This window comes from Megalopta genalis, chromosome 19, assembly GCF_051020955.1.
Source record: "Megalopta genalis isolate 19385.01 chromosome 19, iyMegGena1_principal, whole genome shotgun sequence".
Lineage (NCBI taxonomy): Eukaryota > Metazoa > Arthropoda > Insecta > Hymenoptera > Halictidae > Megalopta > Megalopta genalis.
In genome coordinates, this window is record NC_135031.1 from 2,949,858 (window position 1) to 2,967,462 (window position 17,605).

Consider the following 17,605-nt stretch of genomic DNA (forward strand, 5'->3'; position numbering starts at 1 on the left):
ATTGTTAGAATGAAATTTCATAAGAACTTTCGGTCCAATAAATAAAACCGGATCCCGTTGAACGTTGTTTAACGACGTCTCGCCAATTTCGCGCAGAAACCAGAAATGTTTTCCATGTTTTCCGCGAAGTGTCGCGTCAAGGGAAGTTTTTGTCCCCGCGGAGATAAAAGTTTTCGTTCGTGTTACAGGTCGCGAAAACAATCGAAGTAGGATGCGTTTCAGTCTATCGGAGATAAATCCTCGAACAAACGTGCTTCAGATTAATTTCGTAACCAACTATTAACGACGCGAGACGTGCCTAGATAGCGGCTATCAATCGAAGCAAACACGCCTCAAACTTTGACAGGCTCTGATTGCTTCAACCCTCGCGCGTCCCTTTTATCAATGTCACTGATTTGTCTCCGCTTCTAAAAAATAATGTACCCTAGAAATTGTAATTTCGGCTCGGAATTAATAACTTTTGTTTCATGAAATCTGTTACGATACAATTAATTATCAAATTTTATTTAAGCAAACATTTTCAACGTTCTATCATTTTATATTTTCTTTAAGGCGTAATTTATACTACCACGCGAATAAATACGTTCGAGTAGGTGACACAAGAAAATTCATCGAGTGCAAATGGTTAAGAATTTACTTTTTTCGGATAAGATAACTATTAACAAAGCGACAAATTAAAATAGGCAACTGAACACGGGATAGAGTTACTATTACATCACTTTAGCTACTCGAAGTAGTTTCCAAACGGAATGATGTAACTTAAATTCCGCGTTGTTTCAGTCTTTTATGCGTTGTTTAGAAAGTAAGTTTCGCAAATTAAGATGACAATAAGATAAATCGTTAATTGTTAGGTTTTTATGTTACTGTTATTAACACCTTGATTCTTCGACAACGAAGCTAAATAGGTACAGTTACAAATTTTGAAGATCAAGGATTTACATTCAACAGATATCGTTATCTAATTTAAAAATAATTTTTAAATGTTCAAAAAAAGTAACTTTGCATATGGATTAAGAAGATTGCTTAGTTTTCAACAAATTAAATAAAGCTCGAGCTCATGTAAATCTGATTAAGCTAAATCAGAATGGCGATTTCTATGATTAATCCGTAAACGAATGACGAATATCACTGCGATACCTCTCATTTGCGTAACACGTTTTCCTGGGAATTGTACACGGTTCTTCACATGAGAGGCTTAAGACACCATTTTGGATTCAGGAAATTCGGAGGAACGATTGTTGCGAATAAGATGATAAGAGGGATTTACATTTTCACGGAAATACCCAGATTAAATTGCGTCTGACTTTCCTTTAATCGGTACATGCATTACGTATTGAAGACAGTAAATTCTCTCTAATTGACTCTCAGATTGTACATAAAAATGAACAATTTGGGAAAAGGAGATTGCCGACAACTATAAAAACGAGCAGCAAGGCTCGAATAATCGTGCCTCCTCTTCCAAAATTGTCAATTTTTGTGTACAATCTAAGGGTTAATTAGAGAGCATTTACTGTCTTCAGTACGTAATGCATGTACCAATTAAAGGAAAGTCAGTCGCAATTTAGTCCGTAGTTAGTATTTCCGTGAAAATGTAAATCCCTCTTATCATCTTATTCGCAACAATCGTTCCTCCGAATTCCCTGAATCCAAAATGGTGTCTGAAGCCTCTCACGTGAAGAACCGTGTAGAATTCCCAGGAAAACGTGTTACGCAAATGAGAACCGATGGTATCGCAGTGATATTCGTCATTCGTTTACGGATGTAACGATGAATCTTATTACATCATGGTTAATAGATAGTGCAGATTCTTTCGTCAGATCTTCGAAGATCGTTGAATGTCTATCAATCGGTGAAAATCTCGATTTTCTCGACGCTTTCCCGAATTTCGCGATCCCTGTCGAAACTCAACCTTTGACCATCCGAACGTCAGTCCTTGAAAAATTCATTGAAAACATAAGGCTTTAAGATGGACGCCGTTTATCGAGGCGCATTGCTTCACTTTTGTCTCTCCGCGGGTATCTGCGAGCACAGTGTAAACAGCCTTATTTACCTTGCGCCGACGCGTACAATACAATAACATTTTCACTATTTTGTTTGTCGCGTTTCAGCTACATCGCAGATAAAGGAAAATTATCTGACAGGCGACACTAGGCAGCAACTAGTCGTCGGCTAGAGTCTAAGCGTGTGCGAAACCCATGCGTTCATTTTCGACTACGCGAATGCTATCTGACGCAACCAAAGCTATCGCGAAATATAAAAGCCGGTTGAACGCGGGCTTGCCGCCAGTTGAAATAGTAGTGTCGTTCGTATTCCATGAAAAATAATGTTGTGTTGAAACGGTTCATCCTGTCCCGGAACGGGTTCGCAAACTAACAGAGACTAGCTAACAGAACGATTACACGTTATATCGATTTTAGTGGATATTTTCGATAATATCGAACCAGCGTCGCAGACATTTTCGGTCGGTGAACATTAGCCCGGTTTCAATGATGCACAAAAGTAACGATAAACTCGAGATGAATTATTCCATCTTCAAGACCGAGGTCTCCAAACGAAGGAGGTCCGCGACCACCAGGGAATTAAGTAAGCTAGCCTTTCTCTCGGTCCAAGGCGATGATAAACCGATTTGTTGGCAATTTTAAACGTTTCTCCACGGTGATTTTTGTAGCGAAAAGAGCATACTCGGCGGGCAAAGATGTGGTGTCCCTGGCGGAAGGAATGCCGAACGAGGAAACGTTCCCTTTCACCGAAATCGCCATCAAACTGAACGACGGATCCTCGTTCACCCTCGACCAGAGAGAGTTAGCCTCTGCGTTACAGTACATTCCTACGCAAGGCTACCCTCCTCTTCTTCAGGTAATTAATTAATCAATCAACGGCGGTTATATCGTATTAAGAAGCTGTCTACTTTGAACATCTCCCTTTCCCGATTTAGACTGCGGATTCAGACTTAGATTGTACACAAAAATGAACAGTTTGGGAAGAGGAGATACGATTACTCGAAACTTGCGGCTTGGTATTATAATTATTGATAATCGATAACTATAAAAACGCGTCACATAATCGTAATCGTATCTCCTCTTCCCAAATTGTCCATTTTTCTGTGTAATCTTAGCGTCAATTAGGGAGAATTTACTGTAGTTATATCGTTTTTGAATTCGCCAAAGCACAGGGTCCACTAAAATTAAATCATTTGGTTTCATCTTTGTTTTTTATTTTTATTTGCTTAATATTTACAATATATACTGGAAATGTAAACAAAAATACAAAAATACAAAAGACTACCTAACATGATAACAGTATACTTAAATATATGATGTTTAGTGACCACAAGTAGCGAATCTTATCCTGCAAGATAAATTACCTTAGTTGTCCCGATCATCATACAATTTTCTACAATATTTCAGCTGTTACAGTTGAAGATTTGATATCCAGTTTGAAATTAATTCTATATAACTCGTGCAATCGAAATTATTTTTACTTCAGAATTCTACTACTTTCTCGTATCTAAAGTATTTCTGTTCTGTATGAGTTTTTTCATTTCAACTGTATGAGATTGAGCACATTTACTGACACCATATTAAAATTTTTAACAATTTAGCGAACAAAAGCTTTTGGTAGCATAAATACGGTCATTTTTAGCGACGTCCCAAGCCCTTTGTGCATATATCGGCTCAATGTACTTTATATTTAAAAACGGTAAAATGTTAGGTGTTACAATAATAATAATAAAAATTTAGAAGAATTGGCTCGTTAAGAATTAAAAAGTATTTCAATTCATTCAACATTGTTTTCTCGCAACTACGGTTTATGAAATATTAATATTAAGAAATTATTATAATCTATTATATTATCTATATGAAATATTTCTTTGAACGTTGTTTTTTCTCGTAATTTAGAAATATTCGAATTCCTTGGATGCTGTTTTCTCGCAACTGCTAAGAATTAAGAAATATTTTAATTTCTTACACGTTCTCGTGTTGTAATTATGGTCGGTTCAGAATTCAGAAATACAGTAAATTCTCCCTAATTTTCCTTCAGCTTGTAAACAAAAATGGACGATTAGGGAAGCGGAGATACGATTATTTGGGTCTCGCATCTCGTTTTTATAATTGTTAACAATCGACAACTATAAAAATGAACTGCGAGCCTCGAATAATCGTATCCCCACATTGTCCATTTTTGTTTACAAGCTGAAGAAAAATTGGGACGAATTTACTGTATCTCGATTCTTTCAACGCTGTTGTCTCGTAATTATGATTCCTTCAGAATTAAGAAATGTTTCAATTCTTTGAACATTGTCTTCTCGTAACTATAGTTTCGTACTCGCACCTGACGCAGACAGACCGTTCTTGCAGATGGCTCCTTAATTGTTTTCTCGCGTTTCAGACCAAAAAAGAAAAAAACACATGAAGATCTCACGCACAACGCGTGGTCGAGAAACGAATTTCTTCTTTGTCCGTCGCGGAGCGTCGCGTAGTCACGCGTCTCCTCTCGAGTCACTTCAATTTTTCCGTCGTTTTCCCCGCGGCGTAATGCAATTGCCCCCAATATGTTTAACGACGTTGAATATTAAATTGGTTTCAGAGCCTGAGGGAGTTCCAGCGAAGGGCGCACGCACCTCCCTTGTGGGAGAGCCGCGACATTGTGATCGTCTCCGGAGCTCAGGACGGATTAAGCAAAACTCTCGAGGCTATAATCGGACCCGGTGATCCGCTCTTGGTGCACGATCCTTTTTATCCCGGCGTGGAAGTTGTGGTCAGTAATTCATCCTTGTTTCCTATTTTATCGTCCGCCTCGTTCTTCGTTTTATTCGACTATTACTCGGATCGCGACGCCAACCCAAAAATATTCGGTACAGAAAATATCCCAATTTTTGCTGGAGCAGAAAAGACGTTATTTGTCTCTTTCGCCGAATCCGTCTCGATAATATTCGAGTCGCGCCTTGTTTTACGAAAAAAGCGCTCGGTGATTAGAATCGGAAATCGATCGGGTGTCCTGTTATTCAAATGAAACCTTTCCTATAAAATCGTGCCCGTTATTTTTGTCCCAGATTCGGGCGTGCACTTTTCAAATCATTGAATGATTCTGATGAAATGAAAGCGATTGTTTGGAAACAATTGTTTCTGACAGTTCCATATTGTAATCGCAGTAATAATTTGATTTCTGGGTGGTGCCGCGATAAAGTTTCTCCCGAATAAACTTTATGATGGCATGGAAATGATACAAAAATGCTGAAACATCAACGAAGTATAGTTGTCGCTGAAAATAGGACTCGGCTCGATTTCACGTTCTCGATAGTGTACAAAAATTTAAGGTCACGCGACATCCGTAGTCCAGCAGTAACGATAAGAGGTCGTTCGATGGGAATCGGGAAATCACATTCTCGCGACTCGTTCTCATTAGCGGATCAGCGTTGTTGACGACCGCAACTTCGAGGCTAATCGAAACGATATCGTTCGCCGGAAGATACATTTGCGAGAGTAACACGCGCGTATCTCTTTCGGAAAAAAACAATTGTGCTTATCTGTTTTGAATGCGATCGTGTTCACAAAATTAGTCGAATCACCTTATTTCGTATAGGATCGTGACTCGGTGGATCTTCGATCGCATCTTCGGTTGAAGCTTCGTACGAGCGCCTCAAGTACAACGAAGCACGGCAATATGTTAAAAAGACAATTGAGATACATTACAAAGTTAATAGAAATCAACTTAATTCTAAATTAATCTTGGCAATAAATTCAGTCGGTAAACACTAACACTCATTTCTCACAATGTGGAAAATGTGACCACTATGATTCTAAACCATCCGTGTTTAAAAAGCGACTGGAACAGGCGAGAGAAATTAAAATTCAACTAAAATTAAACTATAATTAAAGTGCATCATTTGCCGATCGTTATCTACTCGCCGAGGAACATTTTACCCTTCTGGCTACCGTCTACGCAAACATTACGTAAAATCTGCCGTTATCGGCGAACCACCGCGCCGATAATCAGAATGACACGTTCACCGGATTAAAATGCGGTTTACGTAATCTGAGGTGCACAGTGTCAAAGTTCCCCCGACGACGGTTTCTTCCAGGAGCGATCGGGACGAACTCGGGTGACATCGTTTCTCCATTACAGGTCGCGCCCCATCAGGCGGAGCTGATCGCCATTCCTCAGGATGAACACGGTGTCGTCCCAGAGGTTCTCCGGGAGACGTTGAGGAGCAGGCAACTCGCCGGCAAGAAAATGCCCAAGTTAATGTACATAAATGCTACCGGGACCAATCCCACCGGCGTCGTTATCCCGTTCGAGAGGCGGAAAGAGATCTACAGGATAGCCTGCGACTACAACTTCCTTATCCTCGACGACGATCCTTATCATTTCATGCACTTCGAGGACGTGAGTAATTTCTTCTTAATTATAACTATAGTTTAAAAATAAATAAATTATATAGTTTATTGGAATATAGTTTTCCTACAATTTATTTAACGGATAGTTACTAAACTATTTCCCTCTTTAATTGACGTTTGTTCAAATGATACAGACAGATTTATAGGGATATTAATATTCAAACATCTTCTATAAGAGAAGAACTTTTTAAAAGTGGTCGAAATGACTTACATTTTTTTGGGATGTTCGAGGGACTAGTTTATTAGGCAATGTCTACCAAATATTTTCAAAAAAATTTCAATTGGTTGAAATACAAAATTTATTTATTTATTTTTATTATCTCGGCTTGTAGCTATAACTCACATGCATGACGGAAATTTCATCGAAATCAGTCGAAGGTTTTATGAGCTATAAACAATTAAATTTTTTTATTTTTTTTGTCATTGCATGCAATGACAAAATGTTGAAGATGCATCTTAGTCATTGTACAGTAAACTAGTTCATCTAACATTTAAAAAATATTTAAGTCATTTCCAGTATTAAATAATAATATCAAAAGAACAGCTACTGTTGTTGACGAAATCGTTAACTTTGAAACATACATTTTTAGTAAGAATAAAATAATTTATTGCCAGTAACATGAAAGTGAGAACTGAAATATAATTTTTCGCATCCATAGGAACAACCAAAGTCATTCTTATCACTGGACACAGAGGGTCGTGTGATAAGGTTGGACTCGTTCTCGAAGGTGATCAGCAGCGGAATCAGATTAGGATTCATAACGGCCGCGGCGCCTTTGATCGCGAGTATAGAATTGCATTTGCAGAGCAGTCATTTGCACGCCCCAACGTTGTCACAGGTTGGTAGTTACCGTTTACCTTCAACTTTGACAAATTTTAACTGTTGTGTAAGACAGAATTTCCGATGAAACAAATTCCGTGCTTACAGTTCGGTGTTACTCTTGATTTTACACTATTTTTTAAACCGATTGCCCAGACCTCAGCACGAGGAAGTTTGACAGAACAAGAGAACGGATAGAATAAAGTACGATTAATTAATAATACGCTAACATAATAATACTATTTTTTAAACCGATTGCTCAGACCTCAGCACGAGGAAGTTCGACAGAATAAGAGAACGGATCGAATAAAGTACGATTAATTAATAATACGCCAAATACTAAAAGAAATGAGTAAATATAGTTTTAAATGATTATTGCTGCTTTCATTAAGAGGAACAATGCAAATATCGGCAAAAATCATTTTGTCTGTAAAATCAAAAGACAGCGCCATTCAACGTAGCGGAGAAACGCTCAAACTAGTAGCCAAATGTTATCAACGGTCGAAATAGAGCGATAGAAATAATGGTGTTATTTGGTGTTAAAATTTGGAAACTAACAAAAAGTTCAATTTCGTGCCTAGTCACCTAGGTAACATTGCTGTTTTTTTCCGATCAAATATCTGCTGTAGGTAACAGTTGGATTACAGTTTGAGCCTTTTGCCACTACGTCGAATGGCGCTGCTTCGGAATTTCGGGGGTGGTTTCGGGTTTGCTACCCATGTGAAAACTATTTAAATAAAAACGATGATTAGAAATAATTATAGCAAGCTGTGGCATAAATCCGATGCGCAGAATTGTTAGAGATATTTCGAGATTAGCAACATTGACATTGAGCGATTCAGATATTTACAGTGAAATGATCAACTCAAGGGGAACTATTCATAAATATAATAAATATTCAGTAACTTATTAAAAAAAATTGCCCGAATTTCTTGCACAATGTGGATACAGAAAATTCCTTCGCATATTCCTGATCTGTTTGATTGACGCGAAACTGATAATCCGAATCGGAAATCCCACAAAATCGAACTACGTAGTATCAATCTCTCTATGCGTCACGGTCAGTGATACCACTAAAATTAAAGTAATTGTCAACAAAATTCAATAATGCTGCGTACCAAGCATTGACACCAGCACGTGTCCAATTAAGTACGAACCGAACGATATATTCTCCAAAGTCAATCACGGTTACGAAACTAACGAAGAGCGGTGTCGATGAATGATGTGCATTGATAACGTCGATAAAACGCATATGTCACTGGACGCTTAGTACAGATATTCGCAAGTCTTGTGACGCGATTCGGCCGATCGCGTGGCATAAACATCGCGTTCCCCCTTTTCTGATGAAATATGGCGAATGATCACAGAAGCCAGCACGCTCCGCGTAATTATCGTTCGGCGCGCGTTTGCCGTATCGACGGCGGCGCGTGTCCGCTCTTATCAGGAGTGTAAAGATGTAAACACTCTGACCACAGATTAATAATAATCGTAAGTTCGCACATAAGGGGAGAAAAACTTCTTCACGGTCACTGTTACGGGTCAAACGCGAAAAGAAATCTAGAGTCTATAAAAGCCTGATATTCTCAAAACTTTTAGCACGCGCAAATATCATCAAGTTCATCGATTAAGCGAGCTGTTTTTGTCAACAGATATCTTTATGTATACAAGATATGAATTTTTATAATGACGACTGCAATCTTTGCTAATGGATCTTGTCCTTTTTTTCTTTCGAACGTTAATGAGTAAAGAAATAATTATACATGAAGTACGGACACAGAATTTTGATAAATCAATGTCTTTCGGGAAGACAAGCGTCGTGTAAATGAATTTAAACAGTTTTATAAATCATTGTATTTCTGGTTTCAGGTGATCATGTACAAACTGATGAAAATCTGGGGATACGATAGGCTAATGAAACATTTCGCGAATATAAGGTGTTTCTACAAGCAGCGCAGGGACATGATTGCTACACTCGCTGAGAAGCACTTGAGTGGTACGTAATAATAATAATTTCGATTATTCGATTATTTGAGATATTATTATTCGAGCATCTTAAAGATAATTAAAAAATATTAACGAATACTGTTAAGCTGCAGTGATTTTAATTAATTCCTGATTTGTCTATTGTACCACTCTTGAGTCACGAATAGATCTACCTATTTCGTTGGCCTTTTTTTTTACAAGATAGAGCTCTTTGCAAGTTCCGCACAGGTCTCGAAGTAAAATTACATTCAATTCAGTTAAGGAGAATTTATTGTATTATGTGAAAGACGATGATTTTTATTTTTCATTCCTTGCAATGCAGGTTTGGCAGACTTCACGGTGCCTCAAGGAGGGTTCTTCCTCTGGATCAAAGTACAAGGAATTAAGGATACTTGGAAAATGCTCATGCAACGAGGAGTTAAAAAAGGTGTAATAATGGCACCTGGTGCAGCCTTCATGAAGGACAAAAATGAACCTTGCAATGCTATCAGGGCGAGCTTCGCGAAAGCTTCTTACAAAGAAATGGATCTGGTAAGTCGAAGCTGAGGTTATATTTCTGTAGAATTCGTTTAGAGTCATTCCTTATAATCATTCTTTTTATACTAGAACTACCGAACCAGACAAAATGGATTCCTTTAGACTTATTGAAATTATAGAAACGTTTCTTTTAGAAAATATTTGGACAAACTCCTCTATTCAAGCGTATATGTATTATAACAGAAATCGTACAAAGTCTGAAAAAATCCAATCGTGTAATTGTTATGAACAGACTGCGAATCTGTTATGAATTTATAGCATGTGCAGATTTTAAGAATGCAAGAGAACGTAAATTCACAAGATCTAATTGTATTATTATTTTCTTTTTACAATGAATAAACTTTTAATTCGCGAAGAAGACTTTTCTTTAAATTTAATTTTTGTCGAATAACGTATGACAATGGGAATTCGCATAAAGATCCGCAGTCTAATGGCTACCGTGAAATGTTGACAATATATTAATCTTGTAATATTTTTCATTTTCAGGCGTTGGAAAGGTTGGCTGACCTAATCAGATACGAATTACGGTGTAACTATAACTATATAATTATGAATGATAGTTCGTAAAGTTGACAGTAGTATTAACATTTTCGACGTAGTGTACCTCATATTTTCGATGTTACCGCCGACGAGTAACACTCGCACACGTCGATAAAGTAGTCTGTTCGTAGAATGTATCGTGCATCGGTGAAAGTGGTATCGTTGCGTCGATCGATGATCACTTGCCGACGACTGGTATAGTGATAAGTAGAAACTTGTTTGTAGCATCAATTTCGCACGAAATCTGTGCTCGTCATTTCTCAACTGGACTTACAGAGAACGCTATAGTACCAAAGTTGTTCTTTAATATTTATAATTTATAATTGCGTATTAATCTTTTTTATTATTTAATGCGTGAACGGACCCAAAACAATCGTCACTTTTATTTATCAACTTCTTAAGAAATAATACAAATTTTGTACTTAATTATTATCGATGTATTATACATATTTATCTGCGATTGGCCAAGTATTGCGTAACTATTGGACACTCTGTAAAATTAGCGTTTTGTAAATAAAATTGCGTTGATTATATATCGTGTTTATATTCTCCCTTTATACAGATTCATTTTATCACATTTCTGAAGATACAATTTTTCGACAACTGGATTCCTGAATTCATCCAGGAAAGCGAATTTGCTGTCTTAATCGAGCTATTAAAATTGAGGTATCCTTGCTATTAAGGAAGTCATTTTACAGCGAATGTTTATTTATTAAAATTGATATTAAGATTAAATTAATATATATTAAAATTGAAAAAATTCAGGAACGTAATATAAGTTTAATTAACTGTTTATAAATAAATAAATAAATTATCCAAGATAAGCAAGTAGATTGAAGATTAGGAAAAGCAAATAGAAGACCAGAAAATGTAAGAACGAATTAATAAAGAAGGAAAGGGACAAGAATTAGAAAGATGGGGATAGAAAGACAGAAACTAGACTCTCACTTAACGCTAAACACCTGAAGTATCAATCAATTGAACGAAATTAAATTAATCTTACCAATATAAGCCGGCAGAACCTGTTCTGTCATGAGTAACTTTCTTGACACCTACCCCGTCAATTGTTTCCGACGATCATGTTACTGCATTTTCGGTGAAACCATGTGATTCGCTAAAGTTTACGATTAAACAATTATTTGCTTACCACTTGCCTGAGAATAACAAGTCAACTGACTTCCATAAAGTTCAAATCTTTTTTGATAAATAATTTGTCTTTATACGTAGACTTTTATGCACTTATAATGGATTAAAATTATCTCAAACTCAACACAATAATAAGTTTTTTTATCATTTAATGAATAAGCTGCGGATTTATGACGAAAACGAGCAGATCAAAATGGACGATTCAGAAGCCAATCAGTCTCAGTCCAATTTTCTTCGAAAATGAGTTTTGCAGTGCAAACATATCTTTGTCATGAGGTCTTTTGGGCGGTAAATTAATACAGTCGATTTCTTCATAAAAATAAACAACAAACAGCAACACTTACGTTAATCACGGAATAATTAAACAAAATTGTTCATAGGGACTTGTTCTTTTAAAAAAACATTTTGACATTTCTCTTTTGTTTTGTCTTCTAATTAAGTTCATTTGTATGTCACCTTGTAATAAAAATTGTGCTTTGCATTATTAGTGGCATTGTTATTTATTTACAGTTAATTAGCAAAATCATTATTTACCTGAATTTTGAGGTTAATGGTTTTACACAGATTGGCTTCTGTGCTGTCGAATACAACAGTAACAGCATTCAAAGAAGTGAAAAATCCTGTTGCAATATTTTACAAATTTATTTTCAATTTTTTAATTTATTTTTCAGTCTAGTAGAATATTTTATCTTGACCTTGCAAGAATTGTCAGTGCGTGGAACAAGTTTCTGTTTACTCCAATTCGTGTAGATTATGTTCGAAAAATCGACTGTCATCATTATATTTATTGGGTTTACGTTTTGCCACAGAACAGAAGATTTATACGACTCGGAGGGAAAGTGAGGAAACAAGGAAGGTGTATCGAAGGTAACGTGAGCAATGTCCGCCCTTATCGAGAAAAGGGGCGTAAAGGGAACAGCCGAACGAGGTTAATACACACGTAATGACGGATTTAAGGCGACCAACTTGTATGTTTCCAGTAGCGGGGAGAACGAAGGGATATCCTTCGGGCCCTTCGAAGATATAGTGTATATTAAAAGACGTTTCTGGGGGCCGTTACAGGGGATGCGCGGATGCGGCCGATCATACGAATGGCCACATTTTCAGGAGCGGGATTTCGGCGAGAAACCAGTTCACTTTCGTTTTCCGTCCCGGGGATCATCGAGGTCAGTTCTGCAACTTTACGAGCGGCGATTGACCAACAAATACGGCCGATAACGCGTTCAGAACGTCGTAAACTACTAAATATGAGCGTTCCGAACTTTACCACCTTCGGAAGCACGATTTCTACAACAAATATTTTACTGCATGTGTCAACCAAACTTTTATTTTACCATTTTCCTTGAAAATATCTTATCCAAGTAGCTACGAAATATTTTTAAATATTGCTTTGATATTATTGCTATGATAGTATTGTTACGATTTTCCATATGCTGGAAATGGAGGAATAATGCTCTTGAACACATTTGTTTATTAAGTGAATTATTTTATTTGGAATTAAATATAAATCTAATCGAGAGGATCGTTCTTTCAAGTTTCTCATCGATCTGTTAATCTTCTTCTCGTCGACAATTATTTTTGTCCGGAAACCGCAATATCGATTCGCAAGTCGACTTCTCTTGGTTCTTTCTCAAAATCGATTATGTAATCGTCGTTACGATGTCACACCGTTGTTACAGAAGTTTAAATAAATCAAATTACGAGGGAAACCAAGAGTATGATGTCACACCGTTGTTACAGAGTTTTAAATAAAGCTATCAAATTACGAGGGAATCCAAGGGTAATATTACTTATTAATTAATACTACTTTAGGATTCGAAAGTAGTATTCGAAGTAGTATTCGAAAACGAAGAATGTGCGATATTACAGTGGTTGTTAAACGTATTTATAGGCAACAAATATTAATGCAAGTAGACAGCGCTAGAAATGGTTTAGCTGAATTTCTATTTTTAATGTTAAAGGGGTGGTACTCAAATTAATTGTTAATTAAATATCGGAACGAAGAGTTACCCTTTATATTGTATCAATTCCTCAGAGAATCGACCACCGCTCTCAAGTCGTGTCCCTGCACTTTTAAGAATGTGTTTAAAAAGCAACGATGTTACATTTTATAGTTTCCCATTTTATTCCATCGCTTCAGAATCATCATCAAATTCTTTAATTACTGGCAACAAATTTAAATTGTCAGCTGATTTATATGGAAAAAGAATTTCAAGAACCTAAATAGACTTTACCATTGCTACTTTGACTTCCCTAACATCATTTTTTTAAACTTTGATAGTTTCTAGAAAAGGAAATTTTAACTTCCACTCGATAATCCCAGAAATAAACATTATACATAGTTCTTTTTTAAATTACTGAATTGATGATGTCTGGGTAACACGATTCTTCGTTCACCTTTAAAATCTATTAGCTTTTATCGCAATATATTATGATCGCATAAACCAAATTGCATTGAGATTTCTAAAATCCAAAAGAGTCAAAATAATAGTCGCTATGATAAACTTCGACACTGCAATTTCGATTCTATTAAGCTGTCGCCGTACTTTGACGAATCTGCCTCGCGATGCAGATTTCTAGTAACAACCAAGTATGAATGTTGTTCCCTATTTTATTCTCTTTGTCATCAATATTTCAGCATTCAAGTGAGCATAGGCGAACACGATAAATATTAATTTTCTATTTCGTCTAAAAAATAATTGCGATCGAGAAAGTTCTAATCACTGCAACGGCGAAGATAATGGTACGGCAGGGGGTTAATTAAATTAATTAAACTTCTTCGATCGACATAGTAACATTAATTGCCGAAAATCAATTCCAATAATTTCTGCAACATCAAAGTTACTTAATTAATGAAACCGAAACTAGGAAGTTAAAATTTACCATGGCATAAGTTAGTTTAACATTTTTCTACTCTAAAAATTCTAGTAACATTCAGCTTGTTCAGAAAATCAATTTTAAACGTGTTAACAATTTGGCTTTATCCATGCGCGAGTGATGAAATTATTTGCTCGGATTTGGAAATTAAAAAAAAGACGTAAAGATGTTAGGGAATTAATTGGACGTCACACAACTGAACTGTTCGATTCAAATTCGATTAAACAAAATACTTTAAATTGCGAAATTTTTGAGGTTGTTGGCATGCCAGTCAAACCTTTCGACGAGGAATGTTCAAGGCCGGGGGCCAGGGTTAAGTATTCCACGACGAAGAAACGAGGGTGTTTCGTCAATCATCCCCATCAAACTTTGCTGCGCCCGCGTCGGAGCAGCATCTGTTCATTATCAGTCATTAACCCTTCGGGCCAGGGTCGGAGGGACGGGTGTAGCAGCCCGATATCCTTAATTTTTTATTATCCGTGGTGTAGCATGGTTTCGGGTAGACCGAGAGATGTTCCCCGGTGATATAATGGCCGTTGCGAAAGGCTTTTCCCGCGGCGAAAAACCAAGGTCCCGTAGTGTGCGGCTGTCCGTGGCTAGCTATAGGCGAGGAGGGGTAGCGCGGAGGGATCTATCTTCGCCGGATAGTCCGGGTGGCTGCTTTTCCTCGGGCTGGTATCCACGAGCTTTCTCCACATAGAAACGGCAAAACACAAGACACGACGGCGAGAAGCCGGGAGGAGGCGTGGGAGGAGGAAGAGGCAGAGCGGGACTAGGAGCAGAGCCAGGAGTTGGAGGGAAAGGGCAGCCGAGGTAGCGACGTCACCACGGAAATCAAGAGTAATGCCAACACGAAACTGCACTACCCCTCGCACACCCTTGCCAACCTCTCCTTTCTCGCTCCATTCGTTCCCCGGCGCTCTCCTTTCCTCTTCCTCCGTGCCTGTTCCTCTCAACCCCCTTCTATCCTTCTTTTGCCAGCCGATCCTCGGTCCTGCTTCCACCGGCAACCTCCTCGCTTCCATCTTCCTCGAAGTCACCCTCCCTACCGTCTCCGCTTCCCACCAACCGATCTCACCTACCCCCGGGGAATAGCCCCCTCGCCGTTCCTCGTGCTATATGGACCGCCGGCTGCGAACAGAGGAGCGACAGAAAACGCGGACCGGCTATATACGAGCGGCGAGCTGCGACTAAGGGAACAGCTCCAATCCGAGAATTCCGCTCCTTTCTTCGCCGCGTTTCTTCTCTTTTTCCGCCTCCGACAACCATCCGCCCTCCGCGTCCCACGTCCCACCCGCCGACTGTCCTCGCCAAGATGCGCTTTGTATCGCGCGGGGCAACGCGCGAATCCTTGAAACAAGCCAACGGCAAATGGAACTGGCTCGAGCCGTGAAAATATTGGGCCGCTGTTAGTTGCACGAATTAGTCAGTTTTTGTTGGTACTGCTTCATTTTGGTACTGTATATCTACGATCTACACTTAACTCTGCTTAATTTTCCTTCGGCTCGTGAACAATAATAGGCAATTTGGGAAGAAGAAGTGCGATTATTCGAGCCTGGCGGCTCGTTTTTATAATCGTTCAAAATCAGCCACTATAAAAATATATATACGGGATGTCCTAAAATTATGGTATTTCCGGTAAATGAGGGGTTCCCGAGATCATTTGAAGGAACTTTTACCTCAGCGAAATTTCAATTCGCGGCTTTGTTTACGAGTTATTAACAAACAACGGTGACCAATGAGAGGCGAGATCGGCTGGCGCGAGACGACTGAGCCAATAAGCGGAACTGAGCTTCGTCCGCTAGTTAGCTCGGCCGCCTTGCGTCAGCCGAGCTCGCCTCTCATTGGTCACTGTTTTTTGTTAATAACTCGTGAACGATGCCTCGGAGAAAGTTTTTGTAAAGGAAAAGGGAACTTCGAATGACCTAAGGAATCTATTTCCTGGAAGTACAATAATTTTGGAACACCTTGCATGTCTTCCCAAATTGTCCATTTTTTATTACAAGCAGAAGGAAAATTGGGGAGAATTTGCTGTTCTCTTTATCGAGTGGGTAAGACGATACTGTTACATTTTTTATTGGAAATGGATGAGGTTTTAACCTAGATAAGTCCTTATATGTTCAGAAATACTTTTGTCTTTCTTGAACATCTATTGCAAACGTTTTTAACCTTCAAGTGGTGATCGCTGTTTTAATATCACTAGTGACATGACGTTATCATATCGACTGCTTCTCAATAATGATGACTTGACGTCAAATGGACTGACTATCAATAATAAAGATTTGACGTTAGGTCGTCATTAATTGATATAGAGTCAAACTGACTTCAAATCACCACTATTGATGCGGAGTCAAATTGACTTAGAGTCACTGTTATTTATATGGGGGTCAATTTGTCGTCAGATTACTATTACTGTAATGATACGGAGTCAAGTTTATTTGACCACACTAAGGTTAAAGGTAATTATTACGTCATTAGCAACCGCGACGAATACGCTTATCAGTAGGTTGACATGTACGGTGTAGTTGTATAACAATAAGATGTTATAATTTATTATATACTTCAAAACCGAGACATTTCGTTTAACCTATAATATTTTAATTTTATATAATTTATTATGACTGATTACATTCAAAATTGAATGCATATCTAATATAACCTATTGGCGATTATAAATTAAAAAATTTTAAAACGATGTTTTAAATATAACAGAATTTAGTACCATCAAAATTATTTGAAAAATAGCATAGCTATTTTCAACAGCTTCCATTCAACCTGATACAAGTTATATTTCCAGTATTAATTGTAATAAAAATCTTAGTATTACTTGCGCTTTGATGGTTTTGCTTCGTTGAAGATATAGTAGCGAAGACGCACCGTGAAACCTGTGAATCGAAAATGAGTTTTCGAAGATAGTAGCATGTAAACGCTGATCAGTTAGAACTTGCCGCAACAGCACGAATATTTGGGATAACGTTAAAATAGATAAACACACTGTTAACTTATCGTTCGTTAAAGTTTCATTGCATCGTTCCTAATCATACATCCGGTTGCAGTAGAATTAAAAACACATAAGCATGAAACAATAACTGACAGATCGTTGATTTTCTTTACTTCCTAGAAAACGAAAAAGTCCGTTATTCCGACATTTTAATAATCCCAAATATCTTCTATCGGAGCTCCGTTCGCCATGGGTTTTGTCAATTAATAAATTCCTCTCCGCACTCGTGAATACTTTACAGCATTCGGACATCGAGGTATTTAAGATCAGTTATACCAAATGCCACAATAATTATGCTCGCGG

At 37.8% G+C, this 17,605-nt stretch overlaps 1 protein-coding gene across 1 annotated transcript; it reads left to right on the plus strand.

The window, feature by feature from the left end:
- The first annotated feature begins 2,272 nt into the window (after positions 1 to 2,272).
- LOC143260746 (kynurenine/alpha-aminoadipate aminotransferase, mitochondrial) lies at positions 2,273 to 10,811 on the plus strand. Its single transcript, XM_076527303.1, has 8 exons — positions 2,273 to 2,583; positions 2,669 to 2,856; positions 4,588 to 4,758; positions 6,127 to 6,387; positions 7,058 to 7,237; positions 9,085 to 9,211; positions 9,524 to 9,732; positions 10,225 to 10,811. The coding sequence occupies exons 1-8, from the start codon at positions 2,487 to 2,489 to the stop codon at positions 10,303 to 10,305; spliced, it is 1,314 nt and encodes a 437-aa protein (XP_076383418.1). The 5' UTR covers positions 2,273 to 2,486; the 3' UTR covers positions 10,306 to 10,811.
- The last annotated feature ends 6,794 nt before the right edge of the window (positions 10,812 to 17,605 follow it).

What these genes read in the sequence shown, in the direction of transcription:
- LOC143260746 (XM_076527303.1), top strand. Translation starts at nt 2,487, where the DNA reads ATGATGCACAAAAGTAACGATAAACTCGAGATGAATTATTCCATCTTC. An exon ending in ATCCCGGCGTGGAAGTTGTG is followed by an intron (nt 4,759 to 6,126) that starts GTCAGTAATTCA and finishes TCTCCATTACAG; the next exon opens with GTCGCGCCCCATCAGGCGGA. An exon ending in CTTACAAAGAAATGGATCTG is followed by an intron (nt 9,733 to 10,224) that starts GTAAGTCGAAGC and finishes TTTCATTTTCAG; the next exon opens with GCGTTGGAAAGGTTGGCTGA.